This window comes from Pseudoliparis swirei, chromosome 18 (assembly GCF_029220125.1).
Source record: "Pseudoliparis swirei isolate HS2019 ecotype Mariana Trench chromosome 18, NWPU_hadal_v1, whole genome shotgun sequence".
Taxonomy (NCBI): domain Eukaryota; kingdom Metazoa; phylum Chordata; class Actinopteri; order Perciformes; family Liparidae; genus Pseudoliparis; species Pseudoliparis swirei.
Window position 1 is genome coordinate 19,813,102 of NC_079405.1, and position 22,683 is coordinate 19,835,784.

The 22,683-nt window shown below is 40.4% G+C and overlaps 1 protein-coding gene across 2 annotated transcripts in view; it reads right to left on the reverse strand.

Annotated features, from left to right (window-relative positions):
- cadpsa (Ca2+-dependent activator protein for secretion a) overlaps positions 1–22,683 on the reverse strand; it is a 172,378-nt gene that overhangs the window by 41,037 nt on the left and 108,658 nt on the right. Inside the window, exons 17-21 of one of the 2 annotated variants that reach the window (XM_056437050.1) lie at positions 20,758–20,864; positions 15,403–15,559; positions 5,638–5,779; positions 4,755–4,883; positions 1,667–1,822 (exon numbers count right to left, since the gene is read on the reverse strand). In XM_056437050.1, the coding sequence (XP_056293025.1) occupies positions 1,667–1,822; positions 4,755–4,883; positions 5,638–5,779; positions 15,403–15,559; positions 20,758–20,864 (691 nt within the window). The remainder of the gene's footprint in view (positions 1–1,666; positions 1,823–4,754; positions 4,884–5,637; positions 5,780–15,402; positions 15,560–20,757; positions 20,865–22,683) is intronic. The other variant, XM_056437051.1, reaches the window with a different exon arrangement.

Below are 22,683 nucleotides of genomic sequence, written 5' to 3' on the forward strand. Positions count from 1 at the left end.
GGTTTCATGGCTTTTTAACAGGACAAACACACAGGACTTTCAGCCAGGGGACCGCTGTTTGTGTCACCAACAGTAAACCTTCACTTCACACTTGTAATGTAGGGATTAGGGCTGCAACTAACGATTATTTTGATAATCGATAAATCTGTTGATTATTTTTTTTCGATTAATCGGATTTAAAAAAAGAAAAAAAAAGAAAACCCTTTATTTAAAATAGGGTTCGTACGGTCATGGAAAACCTGGAAAAGTCATGGAGTTTTTAAATGGCTATTTCTAGGCATAGAAAAGTAATTAATTAGTATTTTTTGGAAAAGTAATGCAAATTTGTTATATTCAAATATTAATTTAAACGGAATATATACTGTATGCTTTGGAATTCTCATTGTTAATTTAAATACAACATCTTCTCACTTGTTCATGTATACACCGAGTTTTCACAAAATGTTTAATTATGGAAATTTGGTTTAAATTCCTGGAAAGGTCCTGGAGATCCACTGGTCAGCATGTGTATGAACCCTGTTCATTGGTCATGTGTATGAACCCGTCACAAAAAGAACTGACAGCGCTTTACTCTCCTGAGTTTACTCAGCCGACTGTTTGTGGGTTAAACGCATCATACGTGTCGGCGAGGGGGCGTGGCTTATCGCCGTTGCAAAATATTATCCGCCACGGAAAAATAACCACTTTTCTACGTTCTACTTCTTGTGGAAATGCCACACACGTGGTAACATCTAGCGCCCTGGTGTCTGGGTTCATAACATCACCCGTAGGTGCACTCAGCTCCGTGAATGTCTCTGACGACGTGAATGACTTCCACTTCCAGCGCCACGAGGGCAGCAGCAGCCAATTAGATTCACTAACGGAGGAGCAGCTCAATGCTGATTGGCTCTCACAACGCAACATTATGGTCTGTCCTCTCCCTCCGCTCCGCTCTTGTTTCTCCTGCGCGGCTCTGCGCTCAAATCAACTTTTTTTATACTCCGCGACTTATTGAGTGCCGTAATAATCGTGCGACACAACGAATCGATAATGAAATTCGTTGCCAACTATTTTAATAATCGATTTTTATCGATTCGTTGTTGCAGCCCTAGTAGGGATCATACGATTGTTACGCTAGTTACATTGTTAAAGTTATATTATGTTATTATGTAATGTTATGTGCAGTATTTTGGCATCGGATTAGCCTTAACATTCATGGATCTGACCCTCAAACTGGACTTCCTGCTACATCCTCCATGTTTCATTGGCACTAGAAGCAACACACATCCACCTACGCAGTCGATTGCATTTTAATGCTGTTAAGAGTGCCACGTTGATAGTCTCTAAATATGTTCACAATAGGAACGGATGACTCTATTCCTCAGAAAAGTAGAACATACTACACTAATTGATAATTTACAGTCATTTAATGTATCACTTGCTTGGAAGACTACTTGATTTTAACTACCAATTAACTTAATCTTCTCTGTGAAACCATCTAATGTATCTATTGAATCCTGTTCTTTCCCTGTGAACCATTGGATCCAAGTGTTTCTGACCAGCTCACTTGATGATTTGAGACCCAGTTCACCACAAAGCCCATGTGTCACTACTGGAATACATACAAATGATGGATAACTGTTACTTGCTAGCAATCAGATCCAAGTGTATTCAAACAGTATTTTACCGTTTTACACATGATTCAATCATGTCACTGGACATCAGCTTCAGTCGGGTCTCCAGGTGTTTGCCAAACTCCTCCTCTGGCCAGTGGAGATCTCTGATGAAGGTCTGCAGAGCATCCAGCTTCCAGAAGAGATCCTCTGACGTCCCCGAACCATGACTGCAAGGCCACAAGTCAAAATTCAGCATTAAGAGACAGACTTTGAAAAGAGGAAAACAATGATGTTTGTTCTCAATCAAATGCTTAAATGGCTTCTTTGAGTTATTGCATTAATCAGTTTGATTAGAAAGTCTAATAAAACATCAGCAATGCAGTAGTCAGATATTTCAGGCGACTTAACTCCTTAAACTACAGTGTAAAAAGTACTCTTGTTACAAGTAAAAGGACTGCTTTTGACCACAGTAAAAATTATCTAATTAGGAAAATATACTTTAAGTATTAATGTAAAAGTACTCAATTATAGAAAAATTTCCCCTGTGAGTGACTGCTATACTATAATATCAATGGATTATTAAAAGGTGTGCATTAATGTGAAATCAGAGTTTCATGGTTCTAATCTAGTTGATTGAGGTGTAATTTCTAACTTTTCCAATCTTAGTGGGTTTGACTGAATATGTGAGTGCAGAATACAAATATGTGTACTGTGTGTGTGAGTGGCAATACAAACAGCACTGACATAGAACAGACAGAGAGACAAGGCAGTAGTTTGTAGTTTGTGATCAGAAAAAAATAATGATTGCATACCTTTTCAATGTGTATTTTGTTTTCAGTTGACAAAGACAGAAACAAGAGGAAAGGAAGTTTTTAACTGGATACATTCAGTGTTCCCAGTCCCAGCCAGTCTAAGCCATCAGATTTAGGGTATTCTCACATCTAAGAGGCATCCAGGACACTGTTGTAAAACGTGTCTGCAGATAAAATCCAACTAATTAATTTCCAGGACATTTTTACTTTTTGTAAAACCCGGTTGCTTCCTAAGACTTTTCCTGAATTTAAACTACATCTTTTCCTGGATGGGTGGGAACCCTCAGTTTGTTAAGGTCCACTGGGAGAATGGGTCACATATTTGGGTAAAGTGGAGGACACTGGGACCAAGACAAGCAGCAGTGGTGCAGCTGCTTAACGTCATTCAGACCATCACTTGCTTCTACAGCACAAAACTCAAACCAGTTCGAGCAGACTGAACCACAGTGTGGAGAGAATTCAGACACAAGGGGCCCATTCTCAGGATGCTACAACATTAGGAACGTGGGAGAAGAGATTTGGGAAGGAACGATTTGAAAAGATGCAAGTTCATAAGTAGGACAGTAGCTGCCACCAAGGTCTCGGTATTTAGTAGTGTAAATACTCCTGTTTTTGGTGGAAATCGTGTTGAAACATGCTGTCAAAGTAATTATCACAGAATAAATTCATTTAGATTGATTATTTTGAAGATACCTGTCACATCCTGTGGCGTCTAATATACTTATACCAGACACAATAAAGGGGTTCTCGTTTCTGCTTGGCTGACAGGTGACCAAAGAGATGCTTGTTGAAAACCATTAGGCGGTAACCCCTCCATCCTATGCACTGAATCTGGATTCAAGTCTCTAAAACGTACTAAACTCAAATATTTTGGTTTATGAAAAATATCCCAAAATAATGACAATTCCATCAACCCCAGTTGTACTTATTGTACCTTTTCCCCCTTAATCGTATTGTTGTTGTTAAAACATGTTTCTGCAGTGAACATACCATATGTGTACATGTAATGCTTTAACAAGCAGGCAAACTATTGTGAATAGTGAGCGTAAATGACAAAAACAGATATTTGTCGATAAATAATTAGTTAAAACAGGCGCCTGCTAGCTGGTAACACTTTTTATGTGTTTTTTTTGCGTATATATGTAAGCTTTTTGGGGGATTTGTTTCCTTGTTATGCTTTTGCATCTTTCCAGTCTATGAAATAAATACATTTGCAGGAGTGAATATGTTGGGATTCCTTTTCCAAGTCACTGCCTTCTCCATACATTCCCACGCACCACGGCGTTGGCATGAACGAGGCCTCGGGCCTGTATAAAACCCCAACATTGGTCACAGACTGCCGAAGCTTGGCAGGCGCTTTAGTATTCATGTATGCACTCCTCAACTTTTCTTTGAACTCTCCTAATCTTGGAAAGCGTAAATGAGACTCGTCTACGAAAAACAAGTCGATTCTCTCTGCTGGTATCTTTTGTTTGGGAGGTGAATAAATTACTAAAGATAAAGTGAAGGCTAAAATGCAGCTCTCATTACTTTAAAAAAATGAAAACTTCAGGGCTGGTACGTGTATTTCCTGATGAGGGAATAGGGATGGATGTGCTGCGGTGACAGCGTCTCACTCTGCAGGAGGCTGCGGTGTTTGAAGGAGCTTTACACCTCTGCTCCCCGTAGTTGGTGCGTTTCGCCTAAGTTTTCAAAGTGCTATAGATGATGTGTCAAGTTGGCAGAGATATGCAGTGTGCCTTTAATGATAACACTCACAAGATCACATGCATATTAATAGAAATCCACTGAAATCAGAGGCTGTTACACATTGTTCAAACTAATAAATAATGTCAAAGGCCACTAAATGGCTACTAAACTTTGGAATAATCCTGTTTAAATCAAATAAATGACCAAATATAAACATCTTAAATTGTCATTTTTATTAACATGTTGCTGGTGAAATACGTGTAATACTTTTAGTTATGCTTCTGTTCCTCTTTTTGTCTGACTTCTTTTTTTTTCTTAGAGCTTTACATCTAATTAGTTAAGTTTTGGGATTCATTCATCAGCATTATTACAAATGCAAAACAAATTAATTAAAAACAGCTGCAAAAGTTTCTATGTATAAATTACAATAAAAGTAATTATATATATACAAAGAAACACATTGCAGATGCTATACTATTTGATTGATTTAGAGTAAAAAAACGTATGCAACTTGACAGCATATCATTTTTTTAAAGACCAAAATCTTTTTTTGAGACGTGAAAGTTATAATCCTGCTGATTTGGGGTCATATGCCAGAAGCCACGTTCATGCCAAGGACATATGAGCATGTCTCAGACTGCACAAGGCTGGTACACACTCAGAATTAGCTGCCATCCAGTTGGGTGCAGAGAAGCTGGGTATTTGTGGGAGGTTAACACTGGGCACTGTTAGATTTGGTACTTTGGGCATTTGGAGGTTGACATTGGGCAGGGTGCTTGTTATCCTCCTGTGGAGAGAAAGGGACCAGCAGAAGACAGAAAACAGAGATTGTTCATGCAAATTAGTAGTAAAAATAAACAAACTGAAGAAGTCACTCGTTAGTTGAACATGAACTCTTTGATTTTGTTACACCTCTTTGCATCCTTTTGGGAGTGTTGACGAACACGATGTCTCACCTGGCCAGCATCTGTCCATCTATTCTGGGTTAAATATTGCTCAACTAAGATTCGATTGAAAGTCTGTTTGTTTAGAAATACAATGTAGATTTTAATGTTCATGGAAAAGCAAGTTACTATGTTGAGTTTCTAAACTCCAACATTGAGCTGAGGTTATCTTTATGTAAAAAATGACAAGAACACCATGTAGACTAGAGACTGATGCTGTGAGAATTTAATTGTTCTTTGGTAATTAACCCGACTACACCACTGACTTCGCCACACATCAGACCTCTGCATCGTAGTCTTCCATGTGTGTTCATGAAGAGAACTCAAGTAGTTTGTTCTTTCTCAGGGAACAAGCATCACTTCCATCGCGGCATCACTGTTGCATCGAACGTTGCAGGATACCAACCAGTGAACTTAGATTAAATATGCCACAGACACTTTTCTCTTTTTCTTTCCTGCAAATTGGAATGAATTGTGAACAAATGGCCATAATACTACAATAGTAGTAGTTCAAAGTGAAAAAGGGATAGATTCAACACAATATACCCCCGACACAGGTAAAGGCGATAAAGGTCAAGTATATAAAGTCATTCTTACTTGACAGGTTCCCAGGATTCCCTTTCAAAGCCTCTGTGAATGGACTGTGCGATGGAGGACTCCATCAGGTCCACATATCGCACCACCAGGGGGGCGTAGAGGTCCTGCAGGTGTCTGTGGAACTTCCCATTACACAGGTTATCTGAGGGAGAGTGTGGGGAGGAAGAAATAAGACATAAGTCTTTTCCTTGTTAGCAATTCACTGTTTCTTGGCCAGTTACTGCCACCTGTTGATCAGTGGAATAGTGTGAAACCATTGGCAGGCATGTGAATCGCTTCATGTGCATCCCTGTGCAGAGATAAACAGAACAGGGACCCACCCGTTCAATCCAAGTTCTCATTCATTTTCAGCTCAATAGATTCTTCTTTTCCAGCATTATGGACACATGTAAACAAAAACATAGTGTCCCTATATAGCTGTCACAGTGCATTTGAATGAACAGAAGACACATCTCTTATTTAATAACTATAGATGTTTAGCATAGGCTTTTATGTCTGTAAAGTGTGACCCAAAGGGGCTTTTTACCCTTTAACGTGTTCATGTGCATGTTGGTTTTCAAGATCAATCTGAAGAGCACCAAGACAAACCATAGAAAGACCCTTTCCTTGATGGTGATAACGAACAATGATATTTAAGGTTGGTGTTTCTGGCACTTCGTTGACAGGTAAGACACCGTATTCAGTTTGCAATCTTTCTTGACAAAAGGATGGAGTCTCGGGGTATTTCTAAATCCAACCCGTCACACACATTTCCCCCAGTCTCCGCCGGCTCCCAACTGCTAAAAAGGCAACACTGACAAAGACCACAGGAGATAAAATGGAGGCCAGTGTGTGCTAATGTGATGCCTCACGGCTCCATGCAGTGTGTCTGCTTTTCCTCTCCCCCTCTCTCTCTTTGTTTATCTCTCCCCCTCTGAGCATGTATGTGTTTGTGTTCGTGTGTGTTGGCATTGGAGTCAAGGTCGATGATACACAGTAGGTGCAATGTTTGCCGAGTTCCCTGATTACCAAGCTCCCAATTAGCCACTTGAGCGGCTGCTGTCCACTTGGATGTGTTGTGTCCAGGAGTGTGTTCGCAGGGCTCGCTGAGGCCCAGCTACCACTGCTTTAGACCTCATTAACTCCTCGCATGGCAGCCTGACTTTGGCGCCTGTCTAGTACTAAGGCTATTTACTGCTACATAAGTGAACCGCTTTGGGGCAACACAGCAGATGACCTTCTGTGGAAAAGATGTCCCTGTGATGATACGCTTTACTTAAGTGCGCGCTTGATACAGTGTGTGGGCAGTGAGGGCCTTGCTGGGTCTCATCTTGGTATTGAAGATGGACACTTTGACGTTACTGTGCTACACAATAGGCATTTAGCCGACATTATTTAAAAACCTGTTAGCCATATTAAGAACAGATGAGACAAAACATAGACAACAGTTCACTAAAAAAGAAAATACATGAAAAAGATGTGCCAAAGAACGGGGGGGGGGGGGGATCACTGCTCAGCAAGCTAATCTAAAGGCTAACCCAATAACATCAGCACAGAGACTAACGACTGTCGGCGACTGTCGGCGACTGTGGCTCCGTGGTAGAGCGGGGTCGTCCTCCAATCTGAGAATCGGTGGTTTGTTCCCCGTCTCCGCTAGTCCAATGCCGATGTGTCCTTGGGCAAAATACTTAACCCTAGGCCAACCTAATAGCACAACGGTTAACCAGTAACCTTAGCACATAGCCCAGTAGCACAAAGACTCATCCTCATACCTGCAAACTCATGAGGGGTGAAAAAGGTGACACCGGGGTGAAGGGGGGGGACGGGTGTAGGTGGCTTTTTTTGTTGTCTCCACACCACATCCACGTTGTTTGATGACACCTTAAAGCTTTTATAACTACGGTCTTTTGATTGTTCTGACCGCAAATCTAAATAATAATAACAAACATTTTAAGAAAAAAAGGTCCTCTGAATAATTCAGTGATCGGGCCCTAATAATAGTAATAACAATTTTACATTATCATTATATACAATATAGTTAAAGTCATTCATGAACCGACTTCCTTTTTTTAAATTATTACTTGTGTGCTCTGCTAAGCTTTGAGTCTGTTCCATAATTCTGTTCCATAATTCTGTTCCATGAGTCTGTTCCATGAACCTGTTCATGAGTCTGTTCCTGTTCCATGACTCTGTTCCAGGAGCCTGTTCCTTCTACGTGTCCCATCAAAGATGTTTTATTGCGAAGATCACCACATCGCATGTTCACCTTGTCTCACTCCAATCTCATAAACACCGGCCGGCCAATTTATCCCCCCTACCCCAATTTACCCCCCCTACCCCAAAACAAAAATTCTTCGGATCTACACTATTCACGTAGATGACCTATTTTGATTTTAAAACGGCGAATTTCGCCGAAAGGTGACAAGTTTGCAGGTATGCATCCTGTAACAATAGTGCAGAGGCTAACTTAGAAGCACAAAGGCTAACCGTGTAAATTTAGCACAGGACCTATAGGCTTGGGGCTAGAAGCCACAGGCATTGTTGGGAAGTCAGAAAGTATTGAGGGACACAATTACACGTGGTTATTACACGTGGATGTTGTTTTTTTGTTTTTCTTCCATGGGATTTGTTGACAGTAAGACAAATAGAGAATAACACCCATCTCATTCTTTAAAATTGATCCAGGTGTAGGGGATAAAATCGAGTTCAGAAAAAAAAAAAATCTAAGACATGAATAAATCAATGTTGGGTTTCCAAACATTATTTTCTGACGAGAGAGATGAGTCAATCTGAATACATTCTGAACTAAATGTGTAGCAGATCCAGACCTTTACACAAAAAGGGGTCTGTTATAGTCACTGTTTTATTTTAATTTAATGTTTGTGTTTTTATTTAATCAGCACATACAATGAGTATAGCCTGTATGCAATCTAATATCCAAAAAAATACTGAAAAGGTAGAGGCAGATGCATAATGTTTATATATTCCTATCCTAAATTATTATCAATTAAATGAGATAATAATTATATATAAAGAAAATAAATATATAATTAGATATTTCATTCACCCTAAAAAAAATTTTTTATAAACAATCCTTTTGAAAACCAGTAATTAGTTAACTATTCTTACATTTATGTTAGCGTTGTTCCGTAATTGAACTCCTACAATCTTCTTTTAATCCCTTTTAAGAGCTTTTTGTACAGTAAACTTATAAACATATCTAAAATGTACATTGATGTATTGAAAACAACCTTTGTACAAAGTCTGGCAGTGACATTGCTTTAGCTCTGTACATTGTTTGCATTATTTTCTAATATACCAAATCATTAAATTGCATAACATGAGATCTGGCAAACAATGTTTATACGTATTGCTTGATTTTGTAATGAGACTGTTTTTTAAATGTATAAAAAGATGGGCCAAATAAACAAGGATGAGCCTCCCTTTACCTGTCCCCAGGTACAGAAAATAACAAGAAGAGCAAGAAAATAAACTCTAACATTAAACATTCTTTCTGGGAGGGAAAAGTATTTTTGTCCAAGTCCCTGGAGCCTCTTCATCAATCAGTGATCCATTCTTATTATAGTTGTTTATTTGTTGTTTTTATTTATAGGTCCTCCACCTCCACACAATAACGTATGAAAGTATAAGTGATCAATACATGATATGCAAGAACTTATTTAATACAGTATTGCTATTGACTTTGAAATGATACCATTTATATATTAAATATTTAGTCTCCATGTTATGATCAATAATGACCCCAAGGAAGTTAGTCTCAAAAACTCTAGAGTATTAAAAGCCTTTTGGTCCGGCGTCTTTCGCGATGCCTCCTGCCTGGTTTATAATTACAATAATATCAATTTTGAATTTAAATTATCCTTAATAAGGTTATCAAACTATTTCTTTTTTTTGTATCAGGTACAAACATTTTTTTGCCTAAAGAAGTTCCAACACCCAAAAAATAATCATTGAAATCATCAACAATAATTTGTAAATCGTCCACTCTGGCATCAGAGCTGTTTAGAAATGAACATGAATATTCAGATTTGTAGCCTTTATTTCAGATAATATAATATGATAACTTTACAAGTCCTTTGCATATCATTGTTACTATCCTCTCGTATTTCATTGTAGTATTCATTTTTCTGTGATCTCATAATGGAAGTCAGTTTATTCTTTTACATCATATATTTTCCTTCACTTTGATTGGTTCTTTAGTTGTATATTTTTCTCTTTGCATGCCCTGTGCAGACTTTTAGTCATCCATGGCTTTCCTATATATTTATCCTTTACTCTGCAGCGTCTAATAGGACTACGCTATAACTACAAAAACGTGAACAAAAATGCATCATAGGCCTGATTAGGATCATCAGCATTAACCAGCTGTTATTTTTAGATTCCATCTTAAAAGCCTGAATTCTCTCAGATGTTCTTATTCTTACCTATTTACTGGAAGGCTCACTTATGCCAACTGAACAGTTAACCTTCCAATTATGTAGAATGACAAAAATAGGAAAATGTTTACTGATTTGTAAAACATTGGTAAGTGCTTCACTTTCCTTAGTTATCTACTAGGTTTATCAATAAGAGACCAGAGACCAAAGCTAAACATTACATTTCAAAAATCTGTAAATTTGTGTTCATTTCTTTTTAACAGACCAATATTAAAGTCACCACAGACCAAAAAAAGATTTCTTATTAAAAACTTTACCAAAAATATCCACTAAGGTTTTTATAAATACGTCAATGCAGGAACCAGGCGTTCTATAAATGCGACTCAAGAATATTCTCCTAAATTTAGTAGAATGAATTTCAATTGTTAAACTCTTTACACTATCATCAAGAACTGTGCATTAAATTAAGGTAACTTACCTTGCATTTAAAGTAAGGTAATGTACTCCACCCCTCTTATTTATCCAATGTTCAGGTCAAGACAACAGCCCTTTCACAATGTATTTTAATTGTGATTTTGTATGTATTTTATTCTACTTAATGTACTATCTGGACCTTGACTGTAAATTAAAAGTTTGATTAGTTAACCAAGTCTCACTTACAGTAATAACTTGAATTGTTTGTTTTAATGATTTTATGGTCTTTGATTTCCTAAACATTTGAAAAGAGACTTTTTACTTTTAAAATGAATGATAGAAAAACCATCCACATTTAGATTATGAAACTGACACTCAATATAATATTCAGAATTCAATTTGTAATCATAATATAAATTTGTCTTAGGATCAATGTTATTTAAAAATTTCAGAAAACTCAACTTGCAACTTTTTTGTTTCAGCTATTATTAATATGTTCATTTTCAAGATCATTACACTCAGTTTGTACTGATAAATAGTTTTCATTTGTCATTTTATGAAAAACAAGTATTGATTTGAAAAAATGTTTTGCAGAAATCTTCGCTTCAAGCTACATTCCGTTTCTATGACGAGGCATGCTCGACAACATGACATGACCAAAAGAAAATGAAAATCCAAAATTGATTTAAGGATGTTGTAAATTCTTGCCGTTACAGTGGTTGCTGTGTTGAATGTGGTGTCGTTCCTTGCCGTGATACATTTTCCAACATGTCCTGGCCCGACCCCGGCTATAGACAGTCAATTATATGAATACAGTTCTAGTGGTCCATTATGAACACTTTTCCATTCCTTGTCGCTTGAATTTTGGTTTGCTTTCTTAGGATACGACCATTTCAGGCTATTTCAGCATTTTTCTTTGTCATGTACGCATTACATACACTCCAGTACCCGTAAGCATTTTAGACTATCTCAAGACTTCCACCTTCGATTTAACAACAATCGTAGGTTTATTCGTTTCATCCTATTGTGTTAGAGTGTGACAGGCTAATATAGGCTCTGTCTCCAGGTGAATGTTCTTACTTCTTAAAAGTAAGAACATTATTGTGAGCGCTGTAGAATGACCTTCCCTCTGTTAACTTCTGGCTGGTGTAGCTACGTCCACTGCAATGCACTTCAATTGCCATTCTCACACAATCGACAATACGTAGCAAATGAGAAGGTGGCCAATTTGATGACACTAACAAGTGAGCATAACGAGCTATTTGCAGTCGTCTCTGCTCAGCCGAATGAGTGGACCTTGCTCTGCCTTCTCCTTGACACCCGACTGACAAACTGAAAAGGGGAAGCATTCCTCAGAGACAATTAGCGTGTTTCCTTTACAGGACCACAGACAGCTCCACAATGTTCCTGCAGGCAAGTGCATGCAGTTCATTAGAGAGATGGCTGGCCTGCAGCAACCAGCATCAAGACTTGACTATTATCTTCAATCAGACACTCCTGGCCCTGTTCTTTTTCTCTCTCTCAATCTCTCTTTCAGTCAGTCAGATACTCATCCTCTTAATAAGAAATTGAAAAACGTGTACTTACACATTACGAACACAAACTAATCAATCACATCACAAACAACTTTATAATCAACAATATGGCATTCCTAGAAATGTCCTACTTTCTAAAGTTGGAGAAGCACAATTGGATGAGCCCTGTTCTCATCAGCTGGCGTGTGAGTGATACAACAGTTGCAAAGTAATTTAGTTTGTGTTGCGTCATGTAGTCCATGTTATACTTCAATGTAAACCCATGTAGCGCTGTCTTAAGAAATCATGACCCCGTTACTCAAGATAATCTACAGACTTGTTGTGTGCAGTTTCAAAAAGGTTTATTTTTTCAAAAATGTTTAAGGCTGTGTCTGGTGTCATTATAGTGACGATGGAAGAAATTAACAAAATATGATATGGATGAGAGCACTTGGAGAGTGAGTAAATATTTAGCTTACATGGCAGCTGACTGCTGACTGGGATATGTTCAGGGTCGCGTCGGACAACAACGTCAGTGAGTACGCGTCCTCAGTCACCGGGTTCATCAAGAAATGCATAGATGACGTTGTTCCTACCAAGTCGGTTCGGATTTATCCCAACCAGAAACCGTGGATAAATGGCGATGTTCGCGCTGCACTCCGCACGCGTAACACCGCCTTTGACTCCGGGAATATGGCGGAATACAAAAGAGCCCGCCGACCTCCGTAAGACCATCGGCTCTGCCAAGCGGGAGTTCAGGAACAAGGTGGAGGAAAAGCTCAAGAGCCATGACGTGAGAGGTGTGTGGAAGGGCTACAGACAATCACGGACTTCAGAGGAAAACCAGCGGTGAAGAGAACTCCTCTACCTCCCTCCCAGGCGAGCTAAATACATTCTTTGCTCGGTTCGAGGTGAACGGCAGCCCGCCAAGGCAGCGCCGCCGAGGAGAACAGCCTGCTGATCATCTCAGAGGCTGACGTGCGCAGAGCCTTCAAGCGGGTGGACATCCGAAGGCGGCAGGTCCCGACCACATCCCGGGCGCGCCTCAGAGCATGTGCAGACCAGTTGGCAGGAGTCTTCGCAGACATCTTCAACCTCTCCCTGTCCCAGGCTGTTGTTCCTGAGAGCTTCAAGATGTCCACCATTGTGCCTGTCCCCAAACACCCCAAGGTAACCTGCCTGAATGACTGGAGACCCGTAGCCCTCACCTCGATTGTCAGTAAATGCTTGAGAGGTTGGTCAAGGACTTCATTTGTTCCATGTTGCCTGCCACGCTGGACCCATGGCAATTTGCATATCGTCAAAACAGATCCACCGACGACGCATTGCCATGGCACTTCACACCGCCCTTTCCCACCTGGAGGGAGGAACTGTTGTGTGCGAATGCTGGTTGTGGACTACAGCTCAGCGTTCAACACTATTGTTCCCGCCAAGCTCGACACCAAGCTCAGAGGTCTAGGCCTGCACTCTACCATGTGCAGCTGGATACTGGACTTCCTGTCGGGCCGCCGCCAGGTGGTGAGGATGGCGGTACCACCTCAGAGCCGCTGACCCTCAACACGGGAGCCCCTCAGGGATGCGTGTTGAGCCCTCTCCTCTACTCCCTGTACACCCACGACTGCACGGCCATGCACAGCTCCAACGTCATCATCAAGTTTGCTGACGACACAACAGTGTTGGGGCTGATCACCGACGACGACGAGACAGCCTATAGGGAGGAGGTTGGATCACTGGTACAGTGGTGCCAGGAGAACAGCCTCGTCCTCAACGTCAAGAAGACCAAGGAGCTGATCGTGGACTACAGGAAGCGGAGAGGAGAGCACACCCCAATCTCCATAGACGGAGTTGCAGTAGAGAGGTCAGCAGCTTCAAGTTCCTCGGCGTGCACATCTCCGAGGACCTCACATGGACCACGCACACCACTCACGTGGTGAAAAGGGCCCAACAACGCCTGTATTTCCTTAGGCGACTGAGGAAATTCAACATGGCCCCGCATCCTCAGAACATTCTACACCAGTACCATCGAGAGTGTTCTGACAGGTTGCATCACCGTCTGGTACGGGAACTGCACCGCCCTGGAGCGTAGGGCACTACAGAGGGTGGTGCGGTCGGCACAGTACATCGTTGGAGGTGAGCTTCCTCCATCCTGGACATATACACCAAGCGGTGCGTGGCCAGGGCCAAACGGATGATGAAAGACAATAACCACCCCGGCCACAAACTGTTCACCCTTCTACCGTCAGGCAGGCGATACCGCAGTATCAAGTGCCGCACAAACAGACTGAGGGACAGCTTCTTCAGTCAGGCCATCAGGCTGCTGAACAAGGACTGAGACCCTCATTAACACTACACACCAGAACATATTCTGTGAATATCTATGGCCATGGTGTATATTTTATTACATTGTTTATATATATATATATTGTATATATATATTGTATGTATATACATATATATATATATATAGTCTCAAAAAAAGTGTATATTTTATTACATTGTTTTATATATATATATTGCCATGATGTATATTCTATTACATTGTTTTATATATATATTGTTAATACTTTCTTCTTTTTTTGTGTGGATATTGTATAGTTTATTCTCATTCTTATTCTTTTTTTAGTCTGCTACTGCTGTCGGGTGTTTTGCACATAAGAATTTCACGAACCGATTATACTTGTATAAAAGGGGATGTGACAATAAAAACTTGAAACTTGAAACTTGAAACTTGAGCTGTATTCTCACGATGTCAAGAGATCACGCAGTATCACATATCACACAGAAAGGTTTTTAGGCTTCAAGTAATGTGTTTGCATCCTGAAAGCCAGGAGACGGACCAATCAGCTTGCTGTATGGGATTGTCTGGCAGTTATGGGCGTGGCTTAGATGTGTGTGAGACCACACAATGACATGTTCGCTCAAAAACAACAATGGCGAATCCCAAGCTAAATTGCTGCAACAGCAGTTATTTCAGAATATTTTTTTCATTTAAAGAAGAGTAAATAACAGCACTGAAGGCTTTATTACATGGAAAACATATGTATTGCTCTTCTCCTGGCTCACTTCAATACAATTATTTTCAATGACGGCTTCTCAGATGGCTCTGTGTAACAAACCATCTGGATAGTCAAGATAAGTATTTTAGCCTTTTGTGTTGACGCAAAGTCCAAATAAATTGTGCAAATAATGATACTAAACTGATTTTACTTTTGTGAACGGTGCATGTTGCTCTGACTGTTATAATGTGGACAATGAGATTATGGTCGCAATTAGAGCTAACCTGGGGAAGTGGATAATCTGATTTCTCATTCCATACCCTTCATCAGGCCTACTTCCCCAGTGCCTGATCACTTCACTCGTCAACCCGCTCCAGAACATACTAAAACAATTTCAAGGCACATTCAGCTACTTCAGCACCTATCCTGACTGTTGAATATGAGTTTTAATAGTTCCTCACTCACAGTCCATTCTCAGGAAGTCGTTAAGCAGCTGGAAGAGGGGGAAACTGTCCCAGCTGTCAGGCGGCTGAACCTCAAGAGCTGCGTCCATGTCGGCCGAGTAGAGACACAGGAAGGTTTCGGCATGCTCCACCATCAGGTCTGACCACCACGCAAAGGCCTGCAGGTGGAGAGGGAAAGACAAAGAGGAAAGGGAGACGGAGTACAGGGAGTGGAAGGAAATCAACAGGGTGAGAGTGAAAGAAAGTAGAGCAAATACAAAGACAGGGCACATAGGAGTGCTCCCCATTGTCACATCTTTAGAAATTCACTGCTAACTGTTTGAATCTCATTGACCATAAAGGCCCTAAGATGTAATGTAACTCCACTGATCTATTGCAAGCATGCTTGGCTCTCACACTCTCACTTTTCACCATATGAAATCAAGTTATGCCACTGCGTAATCACCAGGGAAGGATTCTTCACAACTCAAAGCAGTAAAAACAGCGCTTGGGCACGGAAAATCACACGCTTTCCTGCTGGCCCACAGAGGACACAGCAGCAGCTCCTTGACAGGCATGGCAGGGAGCTACTTAAACACTCACCCGCAGCTCCTTCTGGGAGTCAATCAGAAGAAAGGAGCTAGCGAGCTGCGTCGCGCTCGTATTCCCCCATCGAATAGAAGCAGTGGAGTGACTGTTAGGGACCAGGCTTTCTCATGCACATCAAAAACACTCACTTTCCTCCATGCACCTCCACTCTTGCTGGGCCTCTTCAGAAGGACCCCTCAGGAACCATGGTGTTTGCTCATTCACATCAAGCTGTCAACACTGTAATGTGAATGTACCCATGGGCTTTCGTGGTGGTGGTGGAAGGGGAGGGAAGCATGCACTTTCCATAGAAAGTTGGTAGCATTGGGTAGTGGGTGTGAGATAGGGAGGTATACCAGTGCCACTCATGTAATCATCACTTTTACATTTGAAAAATCAGTAGTTAAACTAAAAAGATGTATTAGGGAGTTTCTTGAATCTCACCACTTTAAAAATAAGTCTTCTTTCAACACTCAAGTACCAATTATCTTAAGTTTACAAAGATTTTGAATTTTAAGTTTTTTTAAGTGACATCTCCATTTATGAATCCAAACAATGATGGCAACCAGAAAGCATATCTGCTTATCACACTCCATGAACCTGGTGGGTTGTGCAGCTGTAAAACTGTGAAGATGACTTGCTATCTGTTGTTATTATCATACCTGCAAACTCATGAGGGGTGAAAAAGGTGACAACGGGGGGGGGGTGGGGGGGGGTGCAGGTGACTTTCTTTTTTGTCACCACACCACATCCACGTTGTTTGAAGCCTCAAAGCTTTTAGAACCACAACTACAGTCATTTTATTGTTCTGACCACAAATCTAAATAATGATAATAAACAGTTTAAGAACAAAAGTTCCTCCGCTCTGACTCAGCCCTGTAATGATAGTAATAACAAATATACATTGTCATTATATATAATATGGTTAAAGTCATTCATGAACCAACTTCCTTTTTTTTTGCCTGAACAGTCCTCATGGACTTTTCCCTGAATCTGTTCTGTCTCTACCTGTTTGTCACGATACTCATATTATAACTTCTATACATATTACATACCTGCCATAAATATCATGATACCCGATACCAGAATTCAATACAATACCATAAAAACAATATGGTACCATAAATACGAGACTGGTATATTTATCTATAATAGTAATAAATAAAACATCTGTATGGTTCACTTTTTACCAACTTTTTCAACACTTAACAAATGACAGTAATATTAGTATTAATACAGCCAGATATGAATGAAACTACATGGTTCCATCATAGCATTGATTATACACTATGAGGCCGTTAGTCTCTGACCAGATGATACAGAGTTCATCAGGATGAGCAGCTGGAGAGTTACAGAACTTTACAGACTGAAACATTTCACTTCTGGCATCTTTTTATTTGTTAAGCCGAAGTCGGTCTCTAAAGCTGCGCCACTTCTCTCGCTGTGAGCTGCGCAGCGCAGTGTGCGCAGACAGCTCGACACGGAGCAGCGCGTGCGCTATGATCGCTCTCTTAATGAAGTATCGATACTAAAAATATGCTAAATCACATCGTTTTTAACGTACGAGTACTTTGTTAGCATCGCTACACCGTGCAGCGTGACAGCAGCAGATGTAGCGGCTAACATTCAAGCTAACCTGAACCCCCAAACGATGTCGACATCTGAACGCTGATTGGCCGAGACTCGACACGTCCAATCAAAGATGTTTTATTGCGAAGAGCACCACTTCACACTTTTCTCCGCGTCTCACTGCAATCTCAACGGCAGCGGGCCAGGTGTTGTCAAACTCATGATACAGCAGGAGTAATATGTGTTTATAGTCGCAGGACACAATAATGTTAAAGGATTGAGAACATGCCTTTAAAAATTGCAGTTTTTAATGTTGAATTTAATAATTGACTTGACAGTCTGGAAGATAAAATTGGTGATTATATGATAGGCACAACATGGGGCTATATAAATAGAACGAGCATTAACCAGCTTTAGAGGCAAACAAGTAAAACATTAATACAAGTACATTGAACTATAATTACCATGAGTTCTGAATATTTTTTCATTGTAAATTGACCAAAACAACAATGGAATTGATACCAACATTTCGCAGGGAAGGAGTCTAATGCTGGTTAGGCTGATTCACCCATTTGCTCACGTTATTTGAGCAGTAGCATAGAGCATTTCATTGAAATGCAAAGGGAGAGATCATCTTATCTCTGATCACACAAAACATGCTTCTCATTTCCTCCATTGTGTGTGCTCAAGGATCCAATGGAGAGGAATGGGTTTCTTTAAGGGAAAGAAAGGTGACATAACACCCACCCCAAGCTTACTTACAGGACTCGGTAGAATAAATGACACATGGTTAACACAGGAAAACGGGTTAACATATTCAGGGATGATTTGGGGTAGATTCCTCAAAAACAAGGTACAGAGTTTTACACTAAAAGGTTACACACAGCAACTAAAGTCCCAACTCTGCACTTTGCTTTCTAAGAGCGAATCTTAATGAGCTCAACAAATAAAACACATTATTGAAGTGTTTGTCTCTGTTCTCCATCACCAAAGGCAAAAACTGTTGCTAACTCAGAAACTAACAAGCACTGCAAACAAGCACTCTATTAGCAGTGACCACAAGACAAAAGGGGTTCCGGGTCATTGTTGCGTAGGGAAACATGAATGACCCTCAACAACAATAGCCGTATCATTAAGTGCATGCACATAACTTAGAGTAAGGGTAGGGAAGGAGAGAGGGCATATGGCACTAAGATAATCACATACCTCTTTTCCCTGTTCAAACATTTCCCCGCAAACCATATAAATCATTGAAATGAAAAGCAGAGAGGGAATAAGTCAGCTTTATATCACGAAGTAACAAAAGAGAATATTATATACAGTACTGTAGATAGCACAGCATTCACAGGAAGCTTCAAGAAATACAGGATGAATTAAGGGATTTTCACATCAAAACAAATCTCTTCTTCATGTGCACCTCTTTTCCCCTTGCCTTGATCCATTAAGATGCTTTGTATTTAACATTTGGAATCTGAATGAACATGGAACTTTTCCCACTCAGGAGTACAAAATATATATTTTCTGAAACTCATTTTTAGATCCTGTTTAGGTAACTTGATGATCTTAGTGGTAAAAATCTATATTTTTTTAAGTCAATCAATATCCCGGACATAAACACGAGTCTGTGACTGATAAATCTAATGCAACAGTTTGGAAGACCACGCCTGAAAACACCGACAGAATAATTAATAAATGTTGGGATATCTACACAGGTTTCCAACCAACATTATTGCAGCATGAAGCTCTTATTGCAGTGCAAAGGCTGCTAAGAAGAACTTACAGCTCCTCCTACTTTGCCATCAACCGGTCAACAGATGTCATTATATTGGTTGTAGTCAGTTTTGTATTTAGTTCCTTAGAATTAAACAACATTTTCTAAAAACAAAATATGGATTTCATTTGGAGCATACAAAGCTATACTGCCAGTCTAGAGATGGTTTGTAGGTAATATAATGCAATCTCTGGTCATAGTGGAAGACATCAGCTCTTATTAAACACTGGTCGTATATCTGAATTAGCAAGATCACCCCAGTAGTTAATGTAAACGACCAACTACGTTATTGAGATGGACAGTGGAAAAAAAAAAATCATGCCCACTTGCCAGTGAACCATCTTGTCAACTGAAAATCACTATATTGCAGTAACCATCTGATGAAGACACTAGTCAACATTCTTAATTGGGTCGTGTTTAAAGATTGTTACTGTGAGGTGGGGGGCAGGTGGGGGATATCCAGAATGCGGCCTCTAGTTTCACAGCGGTAAACTGGTGCAAATGGCTAAAGCTTTGTTTATACTCGTGATTAGTAGCACAGCGCAAGCCCCCGCAGATGTTGCGTGAACACTAAGCATTGCCCAGAGGCGTTTATACTGTGTGCGCTGAATTACTCCCCAAAACACCAGAGGGCGTACAAACAAAATGAACAATTAAGAATCAGAATGATGAGTGTAAGCCATAGTCTAGACCAGGGGTCAGGAACCTTTTTTAATGGGAGAGCCATAAAAGCCAAATATTTCTAAATATATTTCATTGAGAGCCATATAGTATTTTTAACGTAAAATAAATTAAATACGTTTTGCTTTTAATGCGACTTCTGGTTCTGCATGATGCATGATGCTACGGGGGGGGGGGGGGGGGGTGCAGGTGACTTTTTTTTCTTCGAGACGGCGAGCCGAGAAGTGTTAACGCGACACGTAGAGACAGAAATGACATGCTGTTGTGTAGATACGATCAATAACAGACGGCTTTAGTTTAATAAAAGAACAAAGACGTGCTCTTTAAGAAAAGGGACCTTACATTACCTCTGCTGTAATCTGGCACGATAGAGAAAATTACAGGGGGGCGGGCGGAATTTTTTTTTTTTTACTCAAAATTGTCTGGGAGCCATATGCCGTCACCGGAAGAGCCATAGGTTCCCGACCCCTAGTCTAGACTCTACCAATCTCCACAATGCTAAGTAAAGGAAATATCAAAAATGTAAAGCTACATATGAGAACAGGATATGTTAGGCACTATGTGGATTTCACGACAATGTTGGACAAAGCTTAACACGCTTTTGTAAGTGTTTTTGAATGACTCGGTGCTTGCTGATGTGTTGTTTTCCAACTGCATACATTCTTTATTCCGTCGAGTCACTGCTGTGCCTGCCAGACACCAGCCACTATCGCAATGAAACTACAGATGTGTGTGTGTGTGTGTGTGTGTGTGTGTAGATGCACTGACCTCAGCATGGTGTTCCTCATTCTGCTGAAGCACCTCAATGACCAGCTCGGCCAGGCGAATATTGTCCTCCAGTTTTTTAGCAGGGGTGACTAACCGTCCTACATTCTCTGGAGCACAAAGGTCAAAGGTCAAGGTGGGCAGAGTCTGATCCGTATCTAAACCTTCTTTCTGGCTCTTGTTACTACTTTTTTCATGTGACACAAAGGGTTTAACACATCCCTGGTCTGAGATATAAAAGTGTATCTTATTTCATACTGTATTTAAAAAGTACACGGCATGCATGTTATCCTGCCTACTTCTAAAGACTGGAGGTCGAGGATTAAGTCACTCACACATTTCGGATATAGCTGTAGCCTCAAAAGTGATCCTTAGCCCAGTCTACAGCCTCAGCCTAAATCACTGGGACAATCTCACGGTCATATTCAAAATACAAGCATGAAATATCAACTTGTTATAATTAGGGCTGGGTATCAGACCTTAGTGCTTTTGGACTAAAGACTGCATCTTGTTTGTGGCATCGAGAAAATATAAGTGTGACTAAAAGGAGCAGTGTGAAGGATTCAGTAGCATCGAGCGGTGAGATCGATTTTAGAACACTAATGCCACGTAATCTTTTTCTGTCATTTCAACGTTCAAACATAAAGGCCTTCTCCAGTGCCTGTGTGTGGTTTGTCCGTTGAGGGCGACTGTAGAAACACATTGGACTCTATGTAGATATAAACTGCTTATTCTAAGCTCACGTATGGTAAGAAGGTAAATGGACTGTACTTGTATAGCGCTTTGCTCGTCTTCTGACCACTCAAAGTGCTTTACCTCCTCATGTCATCATTCACCCATTCATACACTGAAGACAGGAGCTACCATGCAAGGTGCCACCTGCCGATCAGGACTAACTAACATCCATACACCATAGGCACAGCTACGGAAGAAATTTGGGGTGAAATGTCTTGCCCAAGGATACATTGACATGGACTCGTGGAGCCGGGGATCGAACCACCGATCCTTTGATTGAAGGATGACCCTGTTGCTACCACTGAGTCACAGTCGGCCCGAAAACCCAATGATACTTATTTTCAGGTGAAATTACGCTTAAGAATAGATAGTAATGAATATTATATTTTATTCCTGATAATAGATCCCCTTAAATCCTACACAAGGCTCCTTTAAGGTCAGATTCTGGCTGATTAAAATCATAATGGTCGGAGTAGATTATATTTTCTCAAAGCAAAGATCATGTGCACACCTTTTACCTAGCCCTAGTTATACTTAATTTCCAGGGTTATTCTATATTCTTATAGCATTTTTGCAATCAGCACTACCCCTGTGAGTGCTGGAAGCACTGCTGAGTGGCTGGAAGTGGTGATGCCCCATGGGATGTCGTGCACATCTCTGTCAATGGGCAGTGATGATGTCATCCAGAGAAAACATGACCGTGATGAGGGATGCAAACAGCATGTACATTGAACACTCATCATGCAGCAATGGGCGGTTATGCTGTGCTCATCCCCACAGTATATCTGACGTTGCATGTTGGAGTTGCATGTACTTGGATTAACAGTAATCATAGGGAGTACAATTTTGTCTTTCATACTTTGACCTTTTGTGCGTTCAGTGAGGGTTGAATTGATACCACAGTCAGAAAAGTGACTTGTTTCTGATGGTTGACAGATGGCTGGCAGATTTAATTTAAAATGGGTTCACTGGACTGGTGGGTTTTTAACCCTTGTGTTGCCTTAGGGTCATTTTGACCCGAATCAATATTACATCCTCCCCCCGCCTTTGGGTCATTTTGACCCGATTCAATGTTTCACCCTCCTGTTACCTTTATATTTACTAACATATTTTACCCTTTGGGTTCAATTTGACGCCAGCAATTAAAACCTCCAGAAAATTATTATAATTAATATTGTTTTCCAAGTTTAAGTG